The sequence below is a fragment of the Notothenia coriiceps genome, unplaced genomic scaffold, assembly GCF_000735185.1.
Source record: "Notothenia coriiceps isolate Sejong01 unplaced genomic scaffold, NC01 NC01_scaffold00036301, whole genome shotgun sequence".
Taxonomy (NCBI): Eukaryota; Metazoa; Chordata; class Actinopteri; order Perciformes; family Nototheniidae; genus Notothenia; species Notothenia coriiceps.
Window position 1 is genome coordinate 149,598 of NW_011369002.1, and position 21,447 is coordinate 171,044.

At 38.1% G+C, this 21,447-nt stretch overlaps 2 protein-coding genes across 2 annotated transcripts in view; one reads left to right on the top strand and one right to left on the bottom strand.

Moving 5' to 3' along the window:
* LOC104963485 (motile sperm domain-containing protein 2-like) overlaps positions 1-1,811 on the bottom strand; it is a 15,039-nt gene extending 13,228 nt beyond the window's left edge. Inside the window, exon 1 of the mRNA XM_010792081.1 lies at positions 1,758-1,811. Coding sequence (XP_010790383.1) covers positions 1,758-1,811 — 54 coding nt within the window. The remainder of the gene's footprint in view (positions 1-1,757) is intronic.
* Positions 1,812-2,088: 277 nt separating this feature from the next.
* The window catches only part of ufm1 (ubiquitin-fold modifier 1), a 32,495-nt gene continuing 13,136 nt past the window's right edge, over positions 2,089-21,447 (top strand). The window contains exon 1 of the mRNA XM_010792082.1: positions 2,089-2,126. Within this exon, the coding sequence (XP_010790384.1) occupies positions 2,089-2,126 (38 nt within the window). The remainder of the gene's footprint in view (positions 2,127-21,447) is intronic.

Genomic DNA, 21,447 nt, shown 5'->3' on the forward strand with positions numbered 1-21,447 from the left:
CCTAGGCTAATAGGGATATTATACAAACCCGAGGGAAAAGTCAGAGCTGTGGTTAACCAAAAAAGCCAGGACTGAATGTGGAAAAAACGTATTTATGGCAACCATAACATGAGGCTTTGTCATCAATCAACAGCCATTCCTTATAAACAAGCTTCAATAAAACTGTAACCTTTGATTGCCATTCAACATTGGAACAAGCGTGGCAATTTTTCAGCCACATGTGATAATCACAAACACACTATTTGTGCACATAAATCAAACATTCACTGTAATGTCCAACATGAGCTATTAAGAAGCATTTCTGACAAGTGGGTTGCATGTAAAGGGGACAGAGCCCAGTGTTGGACAACCACCACAACAAAAATAACCCACACGGACAAAATCTAACCAAATGCAAAGGGAATGAGAAATCCTGTGACACGTGGTGGCTGGATATAGATCATTCAGCATGAATGGTCCTCTATTTGGGTTGTATCAAATACTGTGTAGTGTATGGACCTAGGGAAAGAGGAATAAATACAGTAAAGGAGTGAAGGGAGACGCACTGAGGAGGATGAGTGAAGAAGAGGAGGAGGAGGAGATCTAACCATGTCACATAGTAGGAATGGAAAGAGTACTACAATATTTCATGGTTCAAATTCATATAATGGTAGTAAAACAGCCGCAATTTTATGCGCCAACTGTTGCATTATGCAAGACTGACAGAATTTAGTTGGAAGTTACATTTAGTGTTACAAATGTTTTCTTTACCAATATGAACTATACATAAGAGCTCAGCCCAGGCTAAATAAGTGAAACAAGCCAAGTTAAAAGCAGTTTGTATTTGCAGGTATGCACTTTATGATTGGGTCTGACATATTATTACAAAACCAATAAGTACAAATCAAATAATTGTTGATTATTGTGTCTGGGAACACGTGCATCACCAGTTCTTGTCACTTTGATATTGTATTATTGTAATGCTCTGTAGCCTTTGTTTTATAGGGGTAACATTTCTGTTTCTTACATTATCTCCATTCTTTGAAAAAAAAATGTTAGCATTCAACCGGCCAGGGGAAATTTGAAGGAAAATAACAAATTCAAATAAATGTGTCCTGGAAATGCAAAAGATACTAAAATAGGCATTTTATCAAAACTGAACTTGTGGGTGACTGAATCTCGGTGTAACTTATAACTTTGTAAATGGAGCACAAGTGAAAATACTGCACCAAATAACCACGGACATTCCCCTAAATAAATTTAATGTATCACAACAAGGGACATAATGTTACAGACCCTTCTTTATGGGATAGTGTTTGGGTTAAGTGCATGCTTGGCAGGCACTCAGTCCAGGTGTGGGGGGGGTTACATAAGAGCAGATAAGAAGAAAATAATCAAGCAAAGAGGAACTGAATGGAAATACCAAGCTAAGCTAATTGGTAATGCAGTGTTGGGTGTAACGTACAAAAGGATTTACAGTAATATAGTTACTTTTTGGGCTCTAACCTTAGTAAATGTAACGGCATTACTGAATTGGGTAATATATTAGCCATGTTAGAAAGCTCAGCACATTTTAACCCCGAAATGATAATGGTGTTTTATTTTTTTTAAGAATGGACTAACATAGCGAGACATTCCGACACGCAGACAAATTCTGCGGGTAGAATTAGTACACCTGGTGTTTCCCATTCAGCGCTTTCGGCGTCGTGCTCTTTGGGGGCCAGTTGAATGTTATGCACCATTCAAACAAAGAGAAGCGGAGCGAAAAAAATACAAACCCAACAAATTGTGTCTAGGTGCGGCGTGACCTGCTCGCTGTGGCGTGCATCCATTGTCCAAAAGTGCTTCCACAGCAGTGACCACTGTCACACATTCTTGATCTGTGGATAATCCATTTATAACAAAAAGGTTGAAGCCAACCATCACTAAACGCCAGCAACAGCTGGAATCTAACTGCAGACAGTAGGCGAACAGGTTCAGATGGGACATCACGTTACCCCTCCGTTGTGGACAACTAAACTTAGCCTCCCGCCTGACTCGCCAGCCCCCGGAGGCAGCAGTCTTCGTCCCGCCGCGAAAGCTAGCGCGACCCGATGACGGCCCCGCAGGATGCCAGGATACCACGGCAAAACAGAGCCTGGGACCAGGTATATATCTAAACAAGTACCCGCCTGTACAGTGGGGTAAGGCGGATCATTTTGCAAGGCTCGGGCTATACAAATGGAGGCAATGGCGTTTAGATATTCATGTGAAATCAGTGCCATATATCTGCGCAAATGCCTTGTAGATAATGTTGGGTCAAAAATAATGTCATACAATTAGCACAGATGCCTTCACCCGAGCCGAATGCACAAAAAGATCTCATAGCCCAAGCTATCAACAAGCTCAATGTTGCAGCTGACATGTTCTCCAGGTCACAAAGTCAACCTCACCATGATGATGTGACTGCCAGTTTTCCAGCAAGCAGTAAATAATTCTTCCCAGATATGATGGGACGGCAAGGTGATGATTTAAGTACAGTGGTTTTAATAATACTTTTGGCTTTTCAAGGTGTTTGCCATTTCAAAGCCATGAACTTGTTCAAATAATATTTGGGCCTTGATTTACAAATGTGCTCATTTGTTTTATCAGCACAGTTTTGAAGCTTTTGTGCAAAAACAGCCTTTTTGGCCATAGTCCACTTTGGACTATATGAGATATTTCAGGATTGCACTTTTAACTCACTTGAAATGTTCTAACTTGCTTGGTTTCAAAACATAACAAATGCCATAATCTGTTCATTGGGGACCATCAATGCTATTTTTCATTACTGTTGCCGGCCACTATTGCTCATGTAAACCTACTACTGCTGCGCCCCCTTTAATCTCAGAGGCACCCTGAGTCATTTTGTTCTGGAACCGGGCCTATACACGGCCATATACTAAACAAAATACAGAGCCCATTCCGTGTCCTGTTATTGTTAACTTCCTGTCTGCCTTCTTCTGGTGATTTATCTGACGTCCAGCGCTCCGTCTTTTAACCTCTTTTCCTTTCTCTTTCTTGATCCTCCTTAGCAACCTTCATTATAGTCCTTGACAGCGGTCTGTATGACTGTATTAACAACGTGTCACATGTTAAGAATTTACAATCAGAATCGAGTATTCAACTAAGCCGTGTAATACAAGTTGTCAGCCTTAAGGGCCTACACAGTTGTTATGCTACATCGCCCTTCACTGGATGTATAATGAGCTGCACTAAACTACATTTTAGCATTTAAAATACCTAGCTATTCTTTTGCGGTTATTTTGGTGAAAGTAACTCAAAAGTAACTAAAGTAGTGTAACTCATTACATTTCAGAGACAGTAATATTGTAATGTAACTTATTACTTTCAAAAGAGAGTAATAAGTCATATATTACATTTTGGAAGTAACTTGCCCAACACTGTTGGTAATAGGTCTCTCATTTTTAGGTTAACTGGTGAACCATGGAGGTAGCATAATACATTAATGTCCATTGCAGTATACTGTAGTGAACATTTCAAATAATAATTGCATTATTGTATAATTGAGTTGAGCATAAAGAGCACCAGCTGAGAATACTAGCATGCCTTTCAGGTTTCCCCCCCTTTCCCTCATGCCTCTTCCATTAACATGGCATACTTCTCTTTTGATTTATGTGAGCTGTTAGGCACCTTCTATATAATCAAGCAACTGGGTTCCTTACTTTTTAATATTGGCTGATAGGTAGCAGGCTTTACTGCATTATTACCTCGTGTGGGAACAAAGCGAGAGCAATTTGTTCACAAAGTGTAATCAAGCATCTTGGGAGGAGAGAGCGTACTAAAGCCTCTCTAAAGACACCATCACCATGGAAATGACCAGTGTCTGAAAATACCAGAAATGATCAGTAATTATAGGTGTAGAATCATGTACTCCATAATCTATTTGTCACTTTGTTTTCTCTACACAGAAATATGCATGTATGAGTGACGAGTAATAAAGTTGGCGGGTGCGTATTGTTTAATGATGAATCACAACGCTCTCCACAACTTAAAGGCAACATTAAAGAAAATGAGACAGACATGTCTTGTTGTTCTTTTCATTGTAGCTTGTTTTGTTAGTACATCATTAATTATACTGTATCTATCTCCTACTTATCTTTCACAAAGCATTGCATCCTTGGTTCTATGCAATTTATGTAGCAATTACAGATATTCCATTCTTCTTCAGTTGCTGGGGAAACAAACACCAAACAATAGCAGCACTTTGTACAAGTTACTCCAAGGATTTGTCACTGGAAAGGGATTGTTTTATAAAATGTAGCCCAAAAACGTAGCTTTATACCTGCAGATATTAAAAACCTGAAGATGATTTCACAGTCAATCCATGTCTAGATTATTACCAGGTTCATATACAAAGTTTAAACTAATGTGAGATACATTTTTATGACCTTATCATGAGCATTAGAAAATTGTGTTTTCTGATGCTCTTCATGATAACTACTTTAGACAGTAATGTTTCAGCTATCCTGACATCAACAGTTTATTATAACCATTAATGTGATAAAAGCGATGGTACTTTAGAACACGGTAATTAAGATGTGACAGTGATTTGATTATTGTTCAGGTTAACATTAAAAAAAATTTGATCAGCGTAACCCCAAACTGCTATTTCCTTCAGGTTAATGGACTCGCCTGCTGGGAATGAGAGTGAAGAAAATGTGTGAAAGGACAGCAGCTGAGTGAGGTCAGACTAAGTGACTAAAAGGCTGTTATGCTTTCAGCTTCAAGAGTGAAAGAGAACTCTAAATTCTCCGGGGGACCAGCCAGTAAATGTCACAGCATTAAGCTGCACGTCCATCTTTTTATCTACCGTCTGTGAACAGTCAGGTCTCCTAAGGCTAAGGCGCAAGGCACATTTTAGTCAAAAAAAAGTTAAGAGCAAAACAAATGGAAAGAGCAGATACAGAATGTGATGCAATTAATTATACGGACAATACAGTCTGATCTTTTTGTAGACTGATTTTCCTTCATTTGAATTATTTCACTTTATCGGTAAGATTAGCCTATAGTGCGGTTTGTGTTTCCTCAGTGGACTGCAGGTGGTAAACTGCTTTTTTATTAATTGAGCCATATGAGAACTGGTCAAGGTAATTGGAATACAACAGACTAAGGGAGTAACATAATGGATTTCAGGAGGAATAGTATGCGTAACCCTATCAGGGTAATTGGCTATATGAAGCTTATCCTATTGCAGTGAAATAGAGTTTGCATCCCTATAGTATTAGGCGTAGAACTGTCGATATTTTAATCAGCTGTAAGATAGGGATAAACAAAGAAGCAATAAGCTGAGCGAGATAAAGAAGTCTTCTCTTCTGTTTCCATTAAAATGACCTCATAAATAAAAAGCCGATTTGCTGTGGCTATATGTAGACGAATAAATATCTCTGTACAACACACGGGGAATTAAAACTCCCTTTAAAAGATGCAGGGACAATTACTTCTAATGTCAGATTCATGTTATCCATAGATAGATACACAGTGTTGTTAGAACCATTAAGGCTGAAAGCATTTCAATTAAAAGGGATTGAGTTAAACAACACAGGAACACCGCAAAAAAACGCAGACAACCAAGACTAAAAGCAACAAAAAGCAGCATAGAATGTTAGGAGCAGTGGAATTTCTTTTAAAATAATTTGCTCCATCATCAAATGAACAGTGTGGGGCTGTTTTGGCTCATTTTGAATTCAACACAAGCAGTCATTTAAGAAATGAGAGAAAAGAGATGTTAAATGATCCTGATACTGTTTTATTGTTTCCGGGAAATCTGAGCTGTGTGTTTGTGCCTCCAGCCACTAAGCAGACACATTTGAATCACTGGAGTTTGAAAACCATGGAAACTGAAAGCTGCTCAGCTAAAAGATAATAATAAACAACAACTGAACAGTTATCATTATATCCTCATTATGATGGGTTTGCTTGTTCTGTTGCAGAATCTATGACCATGTCTTGTTTACTTGGTATGAATGCTGAAGTGCAAAGTGTAACCCAAAATGTTACCAGTAGGTATTAATCAAACATTACAAATACATTCCCATTTTCTAATGAGTTAAAAGAGAATACTTTATTTTAGAACAAAAAAAACTGCTATGGATCATGCTTTTCTGCGGTGTAAAATAATCACCATTTATTTCACTCTGGAGAATCGAGTGGCATATGGTATCAGACACTCTGCAGCATTTCTCAAGACAACTTCAAGTCTTTATCCTCAGCTTGTGAGACATGCCATATTCCAACAATGAATACTAACATTGGGGAAAACGCCAGTGCTGTAACCTGGCACCAGCTGTATGAAAACACAAGGTAAACAACATTTTCCATAAAGTTGGTACATTCATTTATAAACTCATATTTTCCAATGGTGTACACATATATTTGACACATCTGTTTCCAGAATCATCAGATATGATTGTGATTATGTATGCGTTATTTTTGACATGACACTCAACAAGCCTGGTCTGGAGGCTAATTTTGCTCCGACACTCTCTGTGTGGGGCTAATGGCACCGCAGCATTAACGGGCTCTTATGCAGTATTTCGGTGTAATTGTCAAGGCCATGTTTCAAACTGCCTTTAAATTCAGTTTGTGTGTCAGCAGCACAGACACAGTGTGACTATGTCGCGCCATTCGATTAAATCTTACTAATGGTAGAATTAATCATAGTCAATGAAGTACAACATAATGAGCTTCAGGGGCTTGTTGTTGTGGATAATTTTCATATTTGTGTTTTATAGGGTAGATTATACAGTAGGCTACAGTGTTCGCTAAGATAATCAATAGGTCAGTTGATGGAGGATATGGACTTCTAAAAAGGATCAAGTGGCAACACAAGACCGTGACCTCTGTTCAATTAGAGCTTTATACTAGTGATTTTATTGTGTTGGCTTTGCTGTCTTTCTAACCTCTCCCCTCTTAATCACACACAGTAATCGAGGGATTCTGACTGACTTGTCATCCATCATATTGTCGGCATTTGTTCCTTGTATTACTTCTTCTAACATTTGATCAATACAGGAACCTCCTCATATATCATCCTCTGGCACTTGTGTGAGAGCACAGGATATAAAGCCATCACCGTTTCCTTCCAGTAGCTTAAGGTTGACATTTTTATCATATGGCTCAAAACAATTTTGTATACCATACGCTTGAAAAAGCTTATTTTATTGTTATTAAATATGAAAAAGTTAAAAAAATAATAATGTTCAGGGAGACATTTTCAGAAGAGCACATTTTAAATAATAAGTCTATCAGTTGTTTCCCAGAAGTAGAATTTGAAAACTCTTTGGATGATAATCATTTCCTGTATATGGGTTTTTGTATCAACGCTTCCTCGAGTTTCCAAGATTGAACAATACTTTTTTACCATAAATACAATGCTTTTTTTGGGGCGGATTAAGGAAGTAGTGGTTTATTTGTAATTCAAGATATATTTAAAATGGTAAAATGTTAAATGAAATAACTAAGTGTATTCTTAGAGGCATTAATGAATAAACATTTGAATAATAAGAAGTGTTATTTTGTTACCTAACATACCCTTTTGAGGCCTTTTACACATAATTAGTCTAATGGGAGGCGTGTGGCGCAGTGGATAGAGCCTTGGAGTTGGGATCAGGGAGTCACAGGTTCAAACCCCACTACAGTCAGCATGTCGTTGTGTCCCTGGGCAAGACACTTCACCCCAAATTGCTCCTGTGGGGACTGTCCACAGTATTGAGTATGTAAGCCGCTTTGGATAAAATCGTCAAATAAGTGACATGTAATGTAATTAAAACTAACTAGCTTGAGATATTATGGCATGCAATTGTAGAAATATCTTATTTATATGCAGTTCTCTAGGAAACATAAGAACAGGAGTCAGTGGGGCTTTGAAGAAATGTGGGAACGAGGTAAAAGAGTAAAAAGAAAGCAGAGCAATTATCTGCCGCTGAGAGACTTATTTTCTTAATTCAAAGTAAATGTCTGTCTTTTCATTCACCAAAGACCAGCTGGTGTTTGAGTGCACGGTTGAACTCTAACAGCAAAGACTCGTGGGATTTATGGGGAGTTGAAGAGATTAAACTGCAATGTATGGAGATTTTAAAGATGGTTTGCTCATTGATCTGTTGTTTTGAAAAGATTAAAATAAAGAGCTACTACTAGCCAGGACACACTTGATCCCTGCTCCTCTATTTTCTAACAGACTTCTGGCTTTACGGATGACTAGCTGCATGTAACTTGATCCATATTACCCATTTAGAAAACATTCCCTCTTGGTCTGAAGCACATGTGTCAAACTCAAGGCGCAGGGGCCAAATCAGGCCCTTGGTGGATTTAATTTCAGCCCGCAGGATCATTTAAAATTACTATTAGATCTGGCCCGCCGGTATAGCCTATTGCACGCACACCTTCACAATCCTGAGGATCTCCTCAGCCCAGAACCTTGATGACCATAGCACCCAAGATGAGATGCCAAGTAGCCTGTCTGGCTTAAACTAGCATCACAGAGCAGCACACTGAGTTTCAATGGATGTTTCCTTCTACACTTTTTCTCTTGAGACAACAGGGCATGTTTGTTTTTTCTTTGAGGGAAATTGTTTTTTTGAAGCTGTTGTTGGCCTGTGTAAAAATGTAATCATAAGAAATGACTCTGGAAAAGCTGCAGATAGAGCCATAAGAAATGAATGAAACTGATTATTTAATGTTGTTTTTATAGGTAATAATTTAAGCTTTGTTAGTTCCAGGTTTAATATGTGCAATAAGTTAATTTCAATAAGTTTTGAAATAAACATTGAACCAGTCCGGCCCTCGACTAGTACCCATTTTTTATTTTGGCCCACTGTGTATTTGAGTTTGACACCCCTGGTCTAAAGGCTACATTTTTCCTTAAAAAATAATGCCTTGAACTAGATTTAAATTAGACTCCCTCCCTCCACCTTATAGTCCTTTTGTTCAAAACAGCAAGAAATAATTGCCATCATTACATTTGACCAGAGATCATTAACGTTTTCTGTCCTTCTGCACTTTTGTGTCCAACTACATTAGTTGTTAGAAATCCAAAAAAAATTCTCCTCTTGCACTTATCATGTTGTAATTTATCTTGAACAGAGAGTGCAGCAGAGACTTTTGACACTGCATTAAAAGAACATTATAATCAGAAGATAACTATTATATTCATAAGATTATTCCTGCAGTATTACAGCACTTTAACATCCCCTAGGGCAGGGGTTGGCAACCCACGGCCCACGGGCCGCATGCGGCCCTTTAAGCCCTCTGCTCTGGCTCCCTTGAGCTTAGACAAAAATAAGAAGGAACTAAAATAAAAGTATTTGTAGGACTATTTATATTTTGTTGCATGGTTGAAAATGTTTCGTATCTTGTATTTTGAGGTGATACTGTGACACATAAATAAAAAACAAAACGGTTTTAATTAGGTCAACTAAAATATGCGTCACATCCTGCTACGGTCCCGCGCGAGCGCCTTTTCCTCCGGGTGAATAACCTGATCCCCGGCTCGATGAGCGAACTACGAATAAATCAAAGTAAAGTACCGGAGGAACACAGGATTTAATTCTGTATGGACTGAGTTATATGCTTTCACAGCAAACGATGCTGGTTTACCGGTATGTTTGATATGTAGAGAGAAGTTGTCAAAGGTGCTGCAGCCTTTACGTATCGAGGAACAACAAGGGAGAGGAAGACAGCTGACAATCTTCAGTCATAATTCAATGGGGTATGTAATTTATTTCAGAAAACACTTTTTGTTATATTCCATGGAATGCTCTTAACGTCCCGATAGCAATGAATATATTAAATGCGTTGACAATAAATACATACAAAAAGTAATCTCTGGAAGCTGTAGCGCTGTAAAAAGCACGACCATTTTTTTAGCCGGCCCGGCTAAAATAACTGGATGGCCTAACTGCCTGTCAGCCTTCCATCTGTGCACAAACTTATCTCGTGGCCTCATTGATGATGCGCGTTCGTGTGTGTTGGAGGAGGGACTCTGTAAGAAAGTGGCATATTTTTTCCGGTTTTGTATTTCCAAATTCTAGCGCACTCGAGCTGGTTTCTCCATTCTTAACTACCCTACCTTTAACTCTTTTTAGGGTGCAGCTATATGTTTTATTTATTTCAAAGTGGGCCCATTTTAATAATATTTGTTTTTCCTTCAAATGTTCAGAGGACTCCCCAAGTGCTGTGTTTAATTTATTTTAAAGTAGGCCTGTGTATTATTTGTAATTCTCCTTATAGTTCTTTGTTTCTTATTAGAGGTTAACAGTTTTATATAATGTAATAAATAGCCTAATAAATGCAAAAAACTGTAGTTTTTGTCTGATATAACAATAAATACAACTTTATTAGCTATCAAGCTATGAAATATGTTTTGCGGCTCCAGACAAAAACATTTTTGGGAAAAAGGAGCAAAATGGCTCTTTTGGTCAAAAAGGTTGCAGACCCCTGCCCTAGGGCTTTAATTGTCCATAACTTTAGAAATATATGCACTGGGAAAAAAACACATTTCAGTTGATGCACTCTGACAGTACATGCAGTATAATGTTGGGAAAAGTGTTGAGAGGCCACTGGATTTAATTGTTTTAGCCCCGGTACAAGTGAAAATGAATATTTGAGGTTTGTAAGGATAATCTCACACTGGGAAAAAGATGCTTGAATACCATTTGCAAGTTTATGAGGAATAACATAGAGGAGTGCCCCGTTATATCATTTTGACTTTAACTTTCTACCAAGTGAGCATTCATTGAAATTGATTTTAAAAAGCAATTCTATGTGTTTCTGACTGTGTCTCCTCTCACAATACATAACAAGACAAAGGGAGCCGTGTTAATGGCTCTGTAAGGATGTACAGGCAAACAATGATATGTCAGTTGAGCTTTTTAAAATGCTAATTAGCACAAATGGCTCATGGGAATATTTTACTTTTAATAAGAGAGATTTGGTCTCAAATGAGTTTGAGCTAGTGGTGGTGTTAGGTGAAAATCGAGGTGATCACTGTCCTTATCAAGTCTTTAGGGATCTTACTGTGGAGAACATGGACCGAGGTGGTAGAAATAAATAGTCATCCAATGGTTTGTCTGAAAAGCCTTATTTATATTACTCAAATTGAAATATGGAAGGCCTAGATTCTAGAAGATAGATGTTTTCCATGTATATGTTTTTCATACCTCTTGGAAATCGCTTCCCAAGTGCATGATAAATGAGCCTGTTTGTTAATCTATTTAAGGTTAGCAGAAATTGCTGGGGGTTTTGTATATAGTTTCATGTATAACCAAACATCTGTGGTATAATATCAATATTTGACTAGAACTATATGACTGCATGGCACCAGCTCCAAATTGAATCACATTGGTGAGGCGACCTTTTATAATCTAACTATTAAACGTCAACTGAGCTCAAAGAAGACTGATGTTTTTGGGGTTTCTCTAGAGAGGGAGTAGAGCTTTTGAAATTTCCTGGGCTAATAAATATTCCACCCGTGACATTTCAGAGCTGAAGCCTAGCACCCAAAAATCCATCTTATTATGTGGCTGACTCCATAATCATACGGCAAGACACATTATCGCTCAGTATGAAGGTGAGTTAATGTAGTCGACCCAAAATAATCAACAAGTGCACATTATACAGGGAAATTACATCAATTCAAAAGGGGAGAAAAGGATATCATCTGTTTTCTCTGATGAAACAGGTTTATAAATCTGAAGAAACCAAGTGAGAATGTGTTGCCGTATAACACATTTAACTTTGATTTACCCAAGGTCAAGATTAAAACCAAGAACCCAATCATGCTCTCTTATCTTGTGGGCTACCACTCGACCCCATCGCTGCTTAAATCTTAACATTGTTTTTCTCTATAAATGTAACACTGCTTTAATGTAATTGCTACTTGAAAGAAAAGAATGGTGAAAGAAGGGTTAGGGCATCCTTATTTACACCTTTACTGTCAATGAGAAACAGTCAGCAGCCAAAACAATTTATCTGATTATGACCAGAAGACTGAGTGTCTTAAAATATGGATATTAAAATCAACACATTTAAATAAAATGTCTCTGTTTATCTGAGCATTGAAGACTTTTCAGGTTAGGTATTTGATACCAGCATAAGAGGAGATGATGGATTTACTGTAACGATTTCTAGTGGAATAGAGAATTAAAATAATTGCAGCCATCACTGGCAGTATTGCTTTTCTTCAACCTCTTTGATCCGTCAAACAGAAAGCTGCACAAATAAAGAAAGTATTTTAAACATTTTGCTTAGAGTTAGGGTAAGGGTGTTTGTTTGTGCGAGTGTCATTTTCATTTCTCATGCAGTATTTATAGCTTTGATGTTATTATAGAGCAAATTATGTGGGAGTTGGTTCCAGATACAGTACGGTTACTCCAAGTGCCCTTCTCTTTGGAGCTTTTCAAACTACCCTTTGTGCGCATCACCAACGGCTTTGGCGAGGCAAAAGACATCATCACCCAGACAAACTACTGACTCACTGGTAACGTAAAATATTCTAATGGGTGAGAAGATATGGCCTGAGTTGTTTTCACATAAACGAACAGAACCACATTACCTTTCACATGCTTGTGTTTTTTATTTATGAAAAAAAAAAAACACTTCATACACAGTATACAATACATATACTGTATACTGTATAGGGCTGCATGATTTTGGGAAAAAATCTAATTGCGATTTTTCTGACAAATATTGCAATGCGATTCGAATTGCGATATTTGTTTTTAAGTGACCTAACGTAAGTTTATTGTAAAATGCGGCCATAACTCTGGCTAGGAAGGTCGTATCAACGTGCTCCCGTCTCTAGCACCCCCGCAGCCCGAGCTACGAGTGACAGAACTAAACTTACATGAAACTTCCGTTGGGTTGCTTTAAAGTAAAGCTTCAGTTTAAGATTCACCCTGTAATAGAAACATGTGATGGAGCATTACTAACCTGACTCAGATGGTTTGTTTCACCAAACCATCTAGGAAAGCTCCATTGGAAGCCATTTGGAAAGGGCAGGCACTTTCAAAAATACTTGGCAGGTGATTGGATCAATCTGTCTATCACCTTCTATCATGGGCCACTTCTGATTGGTTAACAATGGCTGTTACATGTGGAGCACAGCACTTCTGATTGGTGTGGATGACTGACATACAAGAAGAAAAGAAAAAAAATGTAAAAAAAAAAAAATGGTTAAAAAAAATCGCAGGCTTTGCGATTTGATAATCGCATCATTTCAAATCGCAATTTCGATTTAAAATCGATTAATCGTTCAGCCCTAATACTGTATATTAAGCACTTCATGCCCTCATGGCACCAATTTGATAAACATACCCTTCATCTGTGCAACGCTCATATAGTTCTTCGTGTGAATCGTTCTATTGAGGGTCTTCTAAAGAAATGCCAATAGTGATTTGATTCAATGACATTAAAATGGTGTTTGTCGACCAGATTGACAGAGCCAGTTTCTACAACAAACATTCATAACATTCTGCTTTTCAGTGAATCAGTTTCACGCAAGTCCTACCACAAAAGGCTTGAAATCATGGCCAGTCCATTTGCACTACTGGCTGTACTTTCCACCAAACGTCATTTATTCCAGAGCAGTTGGACTGAACTTTATCAAAGAAAACACAAATAGACTTCCAACATGTCTCCACTCCTATCGGGCATCATGACCGTGCTGCAAAGATACTGTAATATCTTCTGAGTAACGATTCTAAAAGAATATTTGTCATTGCCGTTGTTGTATTTATCATTCCCTTTTTATTACCTTACATTCAGTCGTATATACGCACAACCAATACACTGGGTGAATACATAAATGGTTCTGTGCCTGCCTCTACTGTATGTGTAAACAAATGTCAGAGCATGTAGCCGTGAGATTAGGTTACAAAGAGATTTTCTTCGGGCTGACCTTTACAAAAAACAGTAAATAAACTCTTCCATTATAAAAAGTGATGTTACAAAAACAACCTTATAGATCATGTAGTGCACATACTGTACTGTATATCCAAAAAGTAATTCTGGGGATCTCTTATCTGACCATTTTTAACATCTGGGTAATATTTGATCTTCCCCCCTCCTCTAAATATTTAATGAGGGTGCATGAAAATACCAACAGTGTGCTGCAGAGTATATAGAAACTCCTTCATGTGGTTACATCCTGTCAGCCTTACTGTGATGAGTTCCCACTTCTCTTTTATCCCCTGAGGCGGTCACTGAAAATGGGGAGAAATTATTCATCCTTAGATAATGAGCCGAAACTTATCTCCATGGTTACCAGGTGTGGATTGATGATTTAATAGTTGGCTGCTCTGTTATCTCTCAAGTGTCTTAATTTGGTGATCCGTCCCTTTCGGTTTTATCTCTCTTTCCCTCTAAGATGTGTGGTGAGGCTGCACACTGAGGTAGATAATGGCAGATATTGTGGTATTGATCAGGTCTAACCCGTCTATAGTAAACCCATGCATATCAATCATATAACGTATTACTTTGTGAAGATTGAGCCTCATGAAGGAGTCTATTAATGATTAAGGATGGTAAATTAGCTTTGTTCACAATCTATAGTGCCCCCTTCCTCTCTATATCTACATTATCTACCGCAATATCCATTAACCTCTACCCCAACCCTTATGCATACATACACGCAGCCTGATGTGCACTTTTTTCCAAATGGTTATTAGTCTTCCAACAGAGCACACGGCATACAGAAACACATTATATCATACTGCTCATTTGGCTTGCACGATCAGAGCTTTTTTTGCACTGGGAAAGGGACAAAAACTGAATTCAGTTATGTTACAATGTAAACAAAAACAAAACAAAACAAGGAGACCTAAGGGCATTGGGAATCTCTTAAGCTTTTGTAAGTTGACACAGGAACTGCATGCGACTTTTCAAAGACCACACAATATTTGGACATAAATATGATGAACAGGCAGGAGACGAGGCATTGCACAGACATGCGGAATAGAGGATCAAACATAAATGGCTTAGAGCTTTAAAAGACAATGGATTGATACATTAGCATAACTACATATTAACAAAGCAAGTCGGTTCTGAAAACAAGCTGTGGCATCACACAGCACATCTCTGCAGAATCCGCTGAAGCCATATTCAAGATCAACAAGTAGACAGGCAGGTAGCTTGACAGACAGGTAAATAGGACAGCAGCCACTTAGCCTAACAATCGGACATAATAGCAGCAGTAACGCTGAATATAGCAGCACATGAATCCTTCTTCTATCTCTATTAGCAACATTTTTCAACTCATACCAGGCCTGACAGCTGAGATTATATAACTACCAATTTCCCATTGAGAAAGAAATACCTCTTTTCTTTATTGTTTGATGGGGTTTATAACCTAATCCACTATTGATTTAATATGACTACACACTTGTTGCATATCACTAATAAAGCAAAAGTGGAAGTATTTGTCATCATTATGACCATTATAGTGAAATAATTCAGCACCTGACTTGGTTACAGTATTACGAAGGCGATGATAATAATAATACCTCACTGACACACATTGGTAAAAGAAAGTACTTCTATAGGTTCCATCGGCACTATTGTTGAGCATCATTGGAGAGGAGCACATTATTTGACAGTGTCTTTCAGTTGTCATGCATCATGACCAGCAAATTGCCTATTTTCCTAAGGTGCTTTTAGAGGGAAATATCCTCAAGCTCTACTTTTCCAAAGAGGAAGCTTATATCCATGCTGAATGGGCAGAAACACCTTGAGCTAATATATGGCATCTGCAATGAAATTGGTTTAGGGGAGACAGGCTAGCACATTTGATTCCTGAGTTACCCTGCTGCCATGAGAACAGTTGAGTAGAGAAATGGTTTATATCAAAATAAATGGGCTGCAGTGACAGCTTCACTACAGGAATAGCCCGTTTGCCATACATTTGGCACCTTCACTTTTTCAATCTGCCACATGGTGCAAACCAATGGTTCTACAGTTGACAATCATTCCAACAGCCACATGTAGTGAAAATGAGATCATTTCTAAAACTATGGTTGAATGGCTAACATACATAATCATCAACATCTGGCGAATGGTTCCATTTTAAACAGGATCTGGCAGCGGTTAACAAAGAGGATTTAAAGAGGTAATGAAGGAAGACCACTGTACCACTTCATGTTTGAAAACTTGCTGAAGGCATCAATAAGACCAAACTGATATCTATGCAGTGTTTAAGTCCGCCAATACTGTATCTCTTCTATGAGTTTGAACAGGATCTGGTTAAACATGTGCTACCTTGTTAAAGCCAAACAAAAAACAAGTGGCAAGAGTCTCGATGAGCAACTAGGCTTAACAAGCACAAGTCATGGATTGTCAGACTTTCAAGGAAATGTGTTGAAATCCATTCAAAATGCCACTTTGGCACTTCAAAATGCAGCCTTCCACCAAGTACTATGCAAAAACATTGCTCAATTGTCTCTGAGAGATCACCCAGGTGAGTGTGAAACGGGCAGATCCTGAGTCAGACCTCTATCACTAGAGTATAGCACTTCCACCTTCAGAGGCCAGTCATCCATTAAGCCTCTGATTGCTGAAGGAGGCTCTGGGTACGCTCTGTGCTGACACCATGGTGCCAAAAACAGCAAGCTGATCTCCCCCAGCTTCACCTTAAATACTTTTCATTCTCTCACCATGTCTCTCTCCTATACCTCCTACCTTTCAGCACAAGTATTTTATTATTATTTTCCTGCATTAGATCACGCCCCCGTATGCACTAAATAAGTGCAAAGCAAGAAAACTGAGTGAAGCAATTAGGCAGCTGAATGAGAAGCATGAGAGTTTATTTAAGAACAAACTGGGGTTAGGTTTAGAGGATCAGTATTGAGAAATGTTGTTGGAACAAACTATATTTTGATTCTTGTATGTCTGGTTTGTATATGTGTTTTGAATAAAATAGGGAAGGGAATTCTTTTTACATTACATGTTACTTGTTAGACGCTTTTATCCAAAGCGACTTACATACTCAATACTGTGGACAATCCCCACAGGAGCAATTTGGGGTGAAGTGTCTTGCCCAGGGACACAACGACATGCTGACTGTAGTGGGGTTTGAACCTGTGCTCCCCTGATCCCAACACCAACGCTCTATCCACTGTGCCACACGCCTCCTCATGTAGAAACATGTTTCCATTGTCTTACTACAAAGAAATACACATCTCCTCCTCTTGAGGTTGTATAGAACTAACTGACATTTTAAAAGTAAGAATCTAATGTATTATGTGATGTTAAATTGCCAACTTAAAAAACCCTGCTCCAAATGGTATACAAGCTGAAGGCCAATTACATCTTTGCTTTGCTACTGCCATCCTGCTGTATGACCGTCGGCAAAGCAAGGCTGACCTTTATCTGCAGTTACACAGAAAAAACTCTATCCTTTTACACTGAATTACATTTCCTGCTACCAATGCCTTCTTCTCTGCTGCTTCTGACTATTGAATCCTGGGTTGAACTTCACAATAAATAAATAATAATAATAATACATTTGATTTATATAGCACACTTTAAAAACAACGTAATCTCAAGGTGCTTCACAAAGCTATAAGGAGAAAATAATAAAACAAATAAAATAAAAAGATATCTAAGGAGCATATTGAATAAAATATGGTAATATAAAAAATAAAAATAAAAGGTTAAGAGCATAAAAGGTAATAAAGGACCCAACAACCTGAAAAGTGTCAAACATTAAATAAAACACATTTGTTATAAAACAAATAGCTTATATTTTTTTCTTGATAACTCTACTCAGATCAGGTATAGTTTTCTTTTTGCATCACGTATTTGTAAGTGTTACAATGCCGTTGGGTTTTTGGGAGGTGCTCCTAATAACCTTTTCTTTCTGCTATCAAACTCATTGAGATATCTCTGGATAAGAGAGTCACTAATCTGCTATAAATAAGAACTCAATAGTGGAATACAGCCAGGGAAGCGCTTTTAATTTGATGCACTTCAGGTGCTTTGTGTCATTTTTAGTACCATGTTTTGATGTGTGCTTTGCACCACTGGGCTGCATGCTGGACCCTCTCTCTCATCTCAGTTTCATCCTCTAAATTCACCGAAAGAGAGTACCTCTGTTTTCCCATTTTTCTAATTGAATCTTTCAAATGAAAATTCGAAGCAGCACACTTGAACTGTCCTTCACAAGGCTGAATTTACAATAAATAAATGAAGGCATAACAATGGGCAGCATCTATCTGTAGGAATAACCCACATCTGACAGGGAAGATCAGGCTAACAGAGGTTAACATTAACTGAGGTTGACATGTAGTTTGGTGACAGGCTGTGAAAAGTCCCCCCCTCCTCAAATTGACTGCATGATGTCTTACAAGAAGAATCATAAACTTGTCAAATATGTGCAAGTGTGCGCAAAATTGCCTTACCTTATGGCAACACAGGACACAGAAAAAAATATATAGCAATAAATAATAAAATAGACAGTTGGCTGCACACAATACCTAAACAATCTGTATCACAGTTTAATGTGCATTCAAGTAAGAAGGCCTTGTAATAAAGCTGCAGCCATGAGTAACAGGTGGTCGATTCAACAGAATGGCATCAATAGAGAAACATGTGCCGTCAGTGTGATGGAGTGTTAGAGATATTTTGAGTGTAAAACAGGACATTAGCCATCTGTAATGATTGGCTAGTGTTTTGGTGGCAGACGAAGAGAGATTCTAGTGCCAGACTGATTAGAGAGCTACTTAGCCATAATATGCAGTCATAAGTCAATCACCACAACAGGACGGAGAGCCCCTCTGAAAATGAGCAAAGGACCCTTACGTCATTTGTCTGCCTGCATAATTGTATGCAGTAAGCCGATACTTGAAATAGAAATGACAAAATAAGTAGAACATACATGAAAAGGCTAATTGGACAAAGATCAAACAATACACCTTTGTCACCATGACACATTTTTGGATACATGGAGTCACTTTGTTCAGCTGGCAATGTTATGTCGATGCGTGATTGAACACATTTATGCACATATTTTTGCAACAGGTGAATAAATAAGAATACTCTGTTTTGCATTTCCTATTTGTATTGTCCGAATCCAGCATATATGTATCTTCTGAAATTGCTCTTTTCTTTACTGCAAACATGTGTCATAGAAATGTTTCACGGTTGAGATAGTGTGACTCTATGTAGCCTACCGGTAGGTCATATTGTATAGTTTTCTGTATTGTTGAACTTTTTATCCTTTTCATTTCTGACTTTCAAACCTAAATGATTCCCCACAAAGACAATTCCGTTTTTCCAACAGTCTGAGTCTCAGCCTTTAATGTGCAACTCTGGATCAGCTTACATAATATTAAATTTCGAGCTGCACAACATACAAATAATGTAAAAGTCCACGATGTCCTAGGTGTGCAAATGTTCTTTCTCTGATACCGATATTTACTGTTTCAGTTTGTATTTTAGTGGCTTTCTTGTTGACTGATTGCCATCCATTTGTAACTGGACTCAGACTTTTATTCAAAACCTACAAACGATTTCCCATCTGTAATCATAATAATTAACTATCCATTAAGCAAATGCTTTGTCAAAATGATTGTTAGAATTACTAAAATGTCCTGGCAAGTTGAAAACGAGGGAGATCTTTAAAAAGGCAAGCTGTTAATTAATGTATTTTCACTTTTAAAGGCCACTGACAGCCTGCAGAGGAGACTGCCCTTTTCTTTGACTACAAAACTCAGTTGTGTATTTAAAAGTTAAATTAGATGTAGACCAGATGTGGCCTGTTTAGTCACCCTTATAACTCTGGTCACTAAACTATGTAGAACTTCCTTCTCAATGAATATATAATGTTGTCTCGATTACAAAACTTTGAGAAAAAAGTTCCATGCAGCATAACAAATGGTACCCGAGCAGGTTAGTATTGATTTGACAAGGCCACATTCAAATTGTTCTGACAAATCGGGTTACAACAAAAACATTTGTGGTGCAAACGTTGCACTCATATTGATTTTCTTCAATTAACATATTGAATGATCATCCGCGCCGGCAGTAATCTGCACCTGGGGCTTAAGGACGCCTTTTAAAATCCACTGAATAAACTGAATACATTTGACAGCTTTGGCTTCAAAATCAACATTTCCTTTTTAGAGATGCCAATCATGCACATCACCGACTGATTGGGGTGCACGGTTTTTTCTGGCAGAAACACAGATTTCCCACATCTAAATATTGCTGGCTGTGTCTGGAAGTGTGTGAGTGATGACAGAAGGGGATAGAGCTGTAATCATAGGCACTCTTATTAGTGCTTTAGGCCTCATCTTCTGTAGTGCAGGCAGCTAAGACACACATAGATGCACTGATTCCACTTAAAAACTCACACAAGAAGCTACACATACATCCAGACCTGGAGAAGTTTATAGTTTAAAGGTTGAAATGATAATGATCAATTTGTGAGTGCTGCTTCGAAAAACCTTTGAGTGCCACATTTAATGGTCTTATTTGTATTGATTATGTAATTGTTGGTTTGTTTGGTTGACCGTTGGAGAATTTGAGGGAATATGAAACTACGGCTAAAGCCACCATAACAATATTAAGCTAGACTGGAGGCAGCTTTTACCGTCAGCGACACCTTCAATTCTAATCTTTGAAGGAGGACGAAGGTGACAGAAACACGGTAAAGGAAAAATTGGATGCAGTATTGAGAAGATGAAAGGAGACAGGAGGCAAGTGGTGCTACATTTGAGAAGGAAGCACATTGGTGAGGACACTTTTAAATGGCCACATGACAAACAGGGGAGATAAGGAGGAGGGGAGATGATGGAGGATGATGATGATGATGTGGAAGACTTCCATATAAGACTCATATTTTGTAAATGTTCAGTACACGTTATGGCACTTTTGTTATATGATTAAGAACATTACTATGCAAATAAATATCACTGTATGGTAAAGTGTCATGTTAAAAAAAAAAAGTTTGGACTTGAACACCTTTTTTTGTATTCTGAAGGAACATACTGCGATACGGCTGAAACAGGCTGGCGCTAATGATCTGTCTGACGTGTTGATTTGTCATCATGATCAATAACACATTGCACATATTCATCACCCTTCCTGATGTATCACTGCGGCTTTCTGTGTTCTTCTATTTCCTGTCATCTCTCCAAACACTCATCTTTAGTTTATGATGCATAAGCACACATTGTTCTTCATCAATCTTATTGTTACTTTTGGCTATTCATGCATCTTTTCCAAGCTGGTCGTGAGCGCTTCCTAGTATCATCCTATCAATTCTGAGGGAAGCATGTAATTACAATTGATGCTGTTGCCCTTTAATGTGTTTCTATCCTGATAACACATTGAGATCACTTTAACTTGCCTGCTACCTGAGATCCAGAGTTGTCGATTTAAATGATCTGTTGTTGACTGCAGATAATAAATAAGCACTGTGCGAGAGAACTCAGC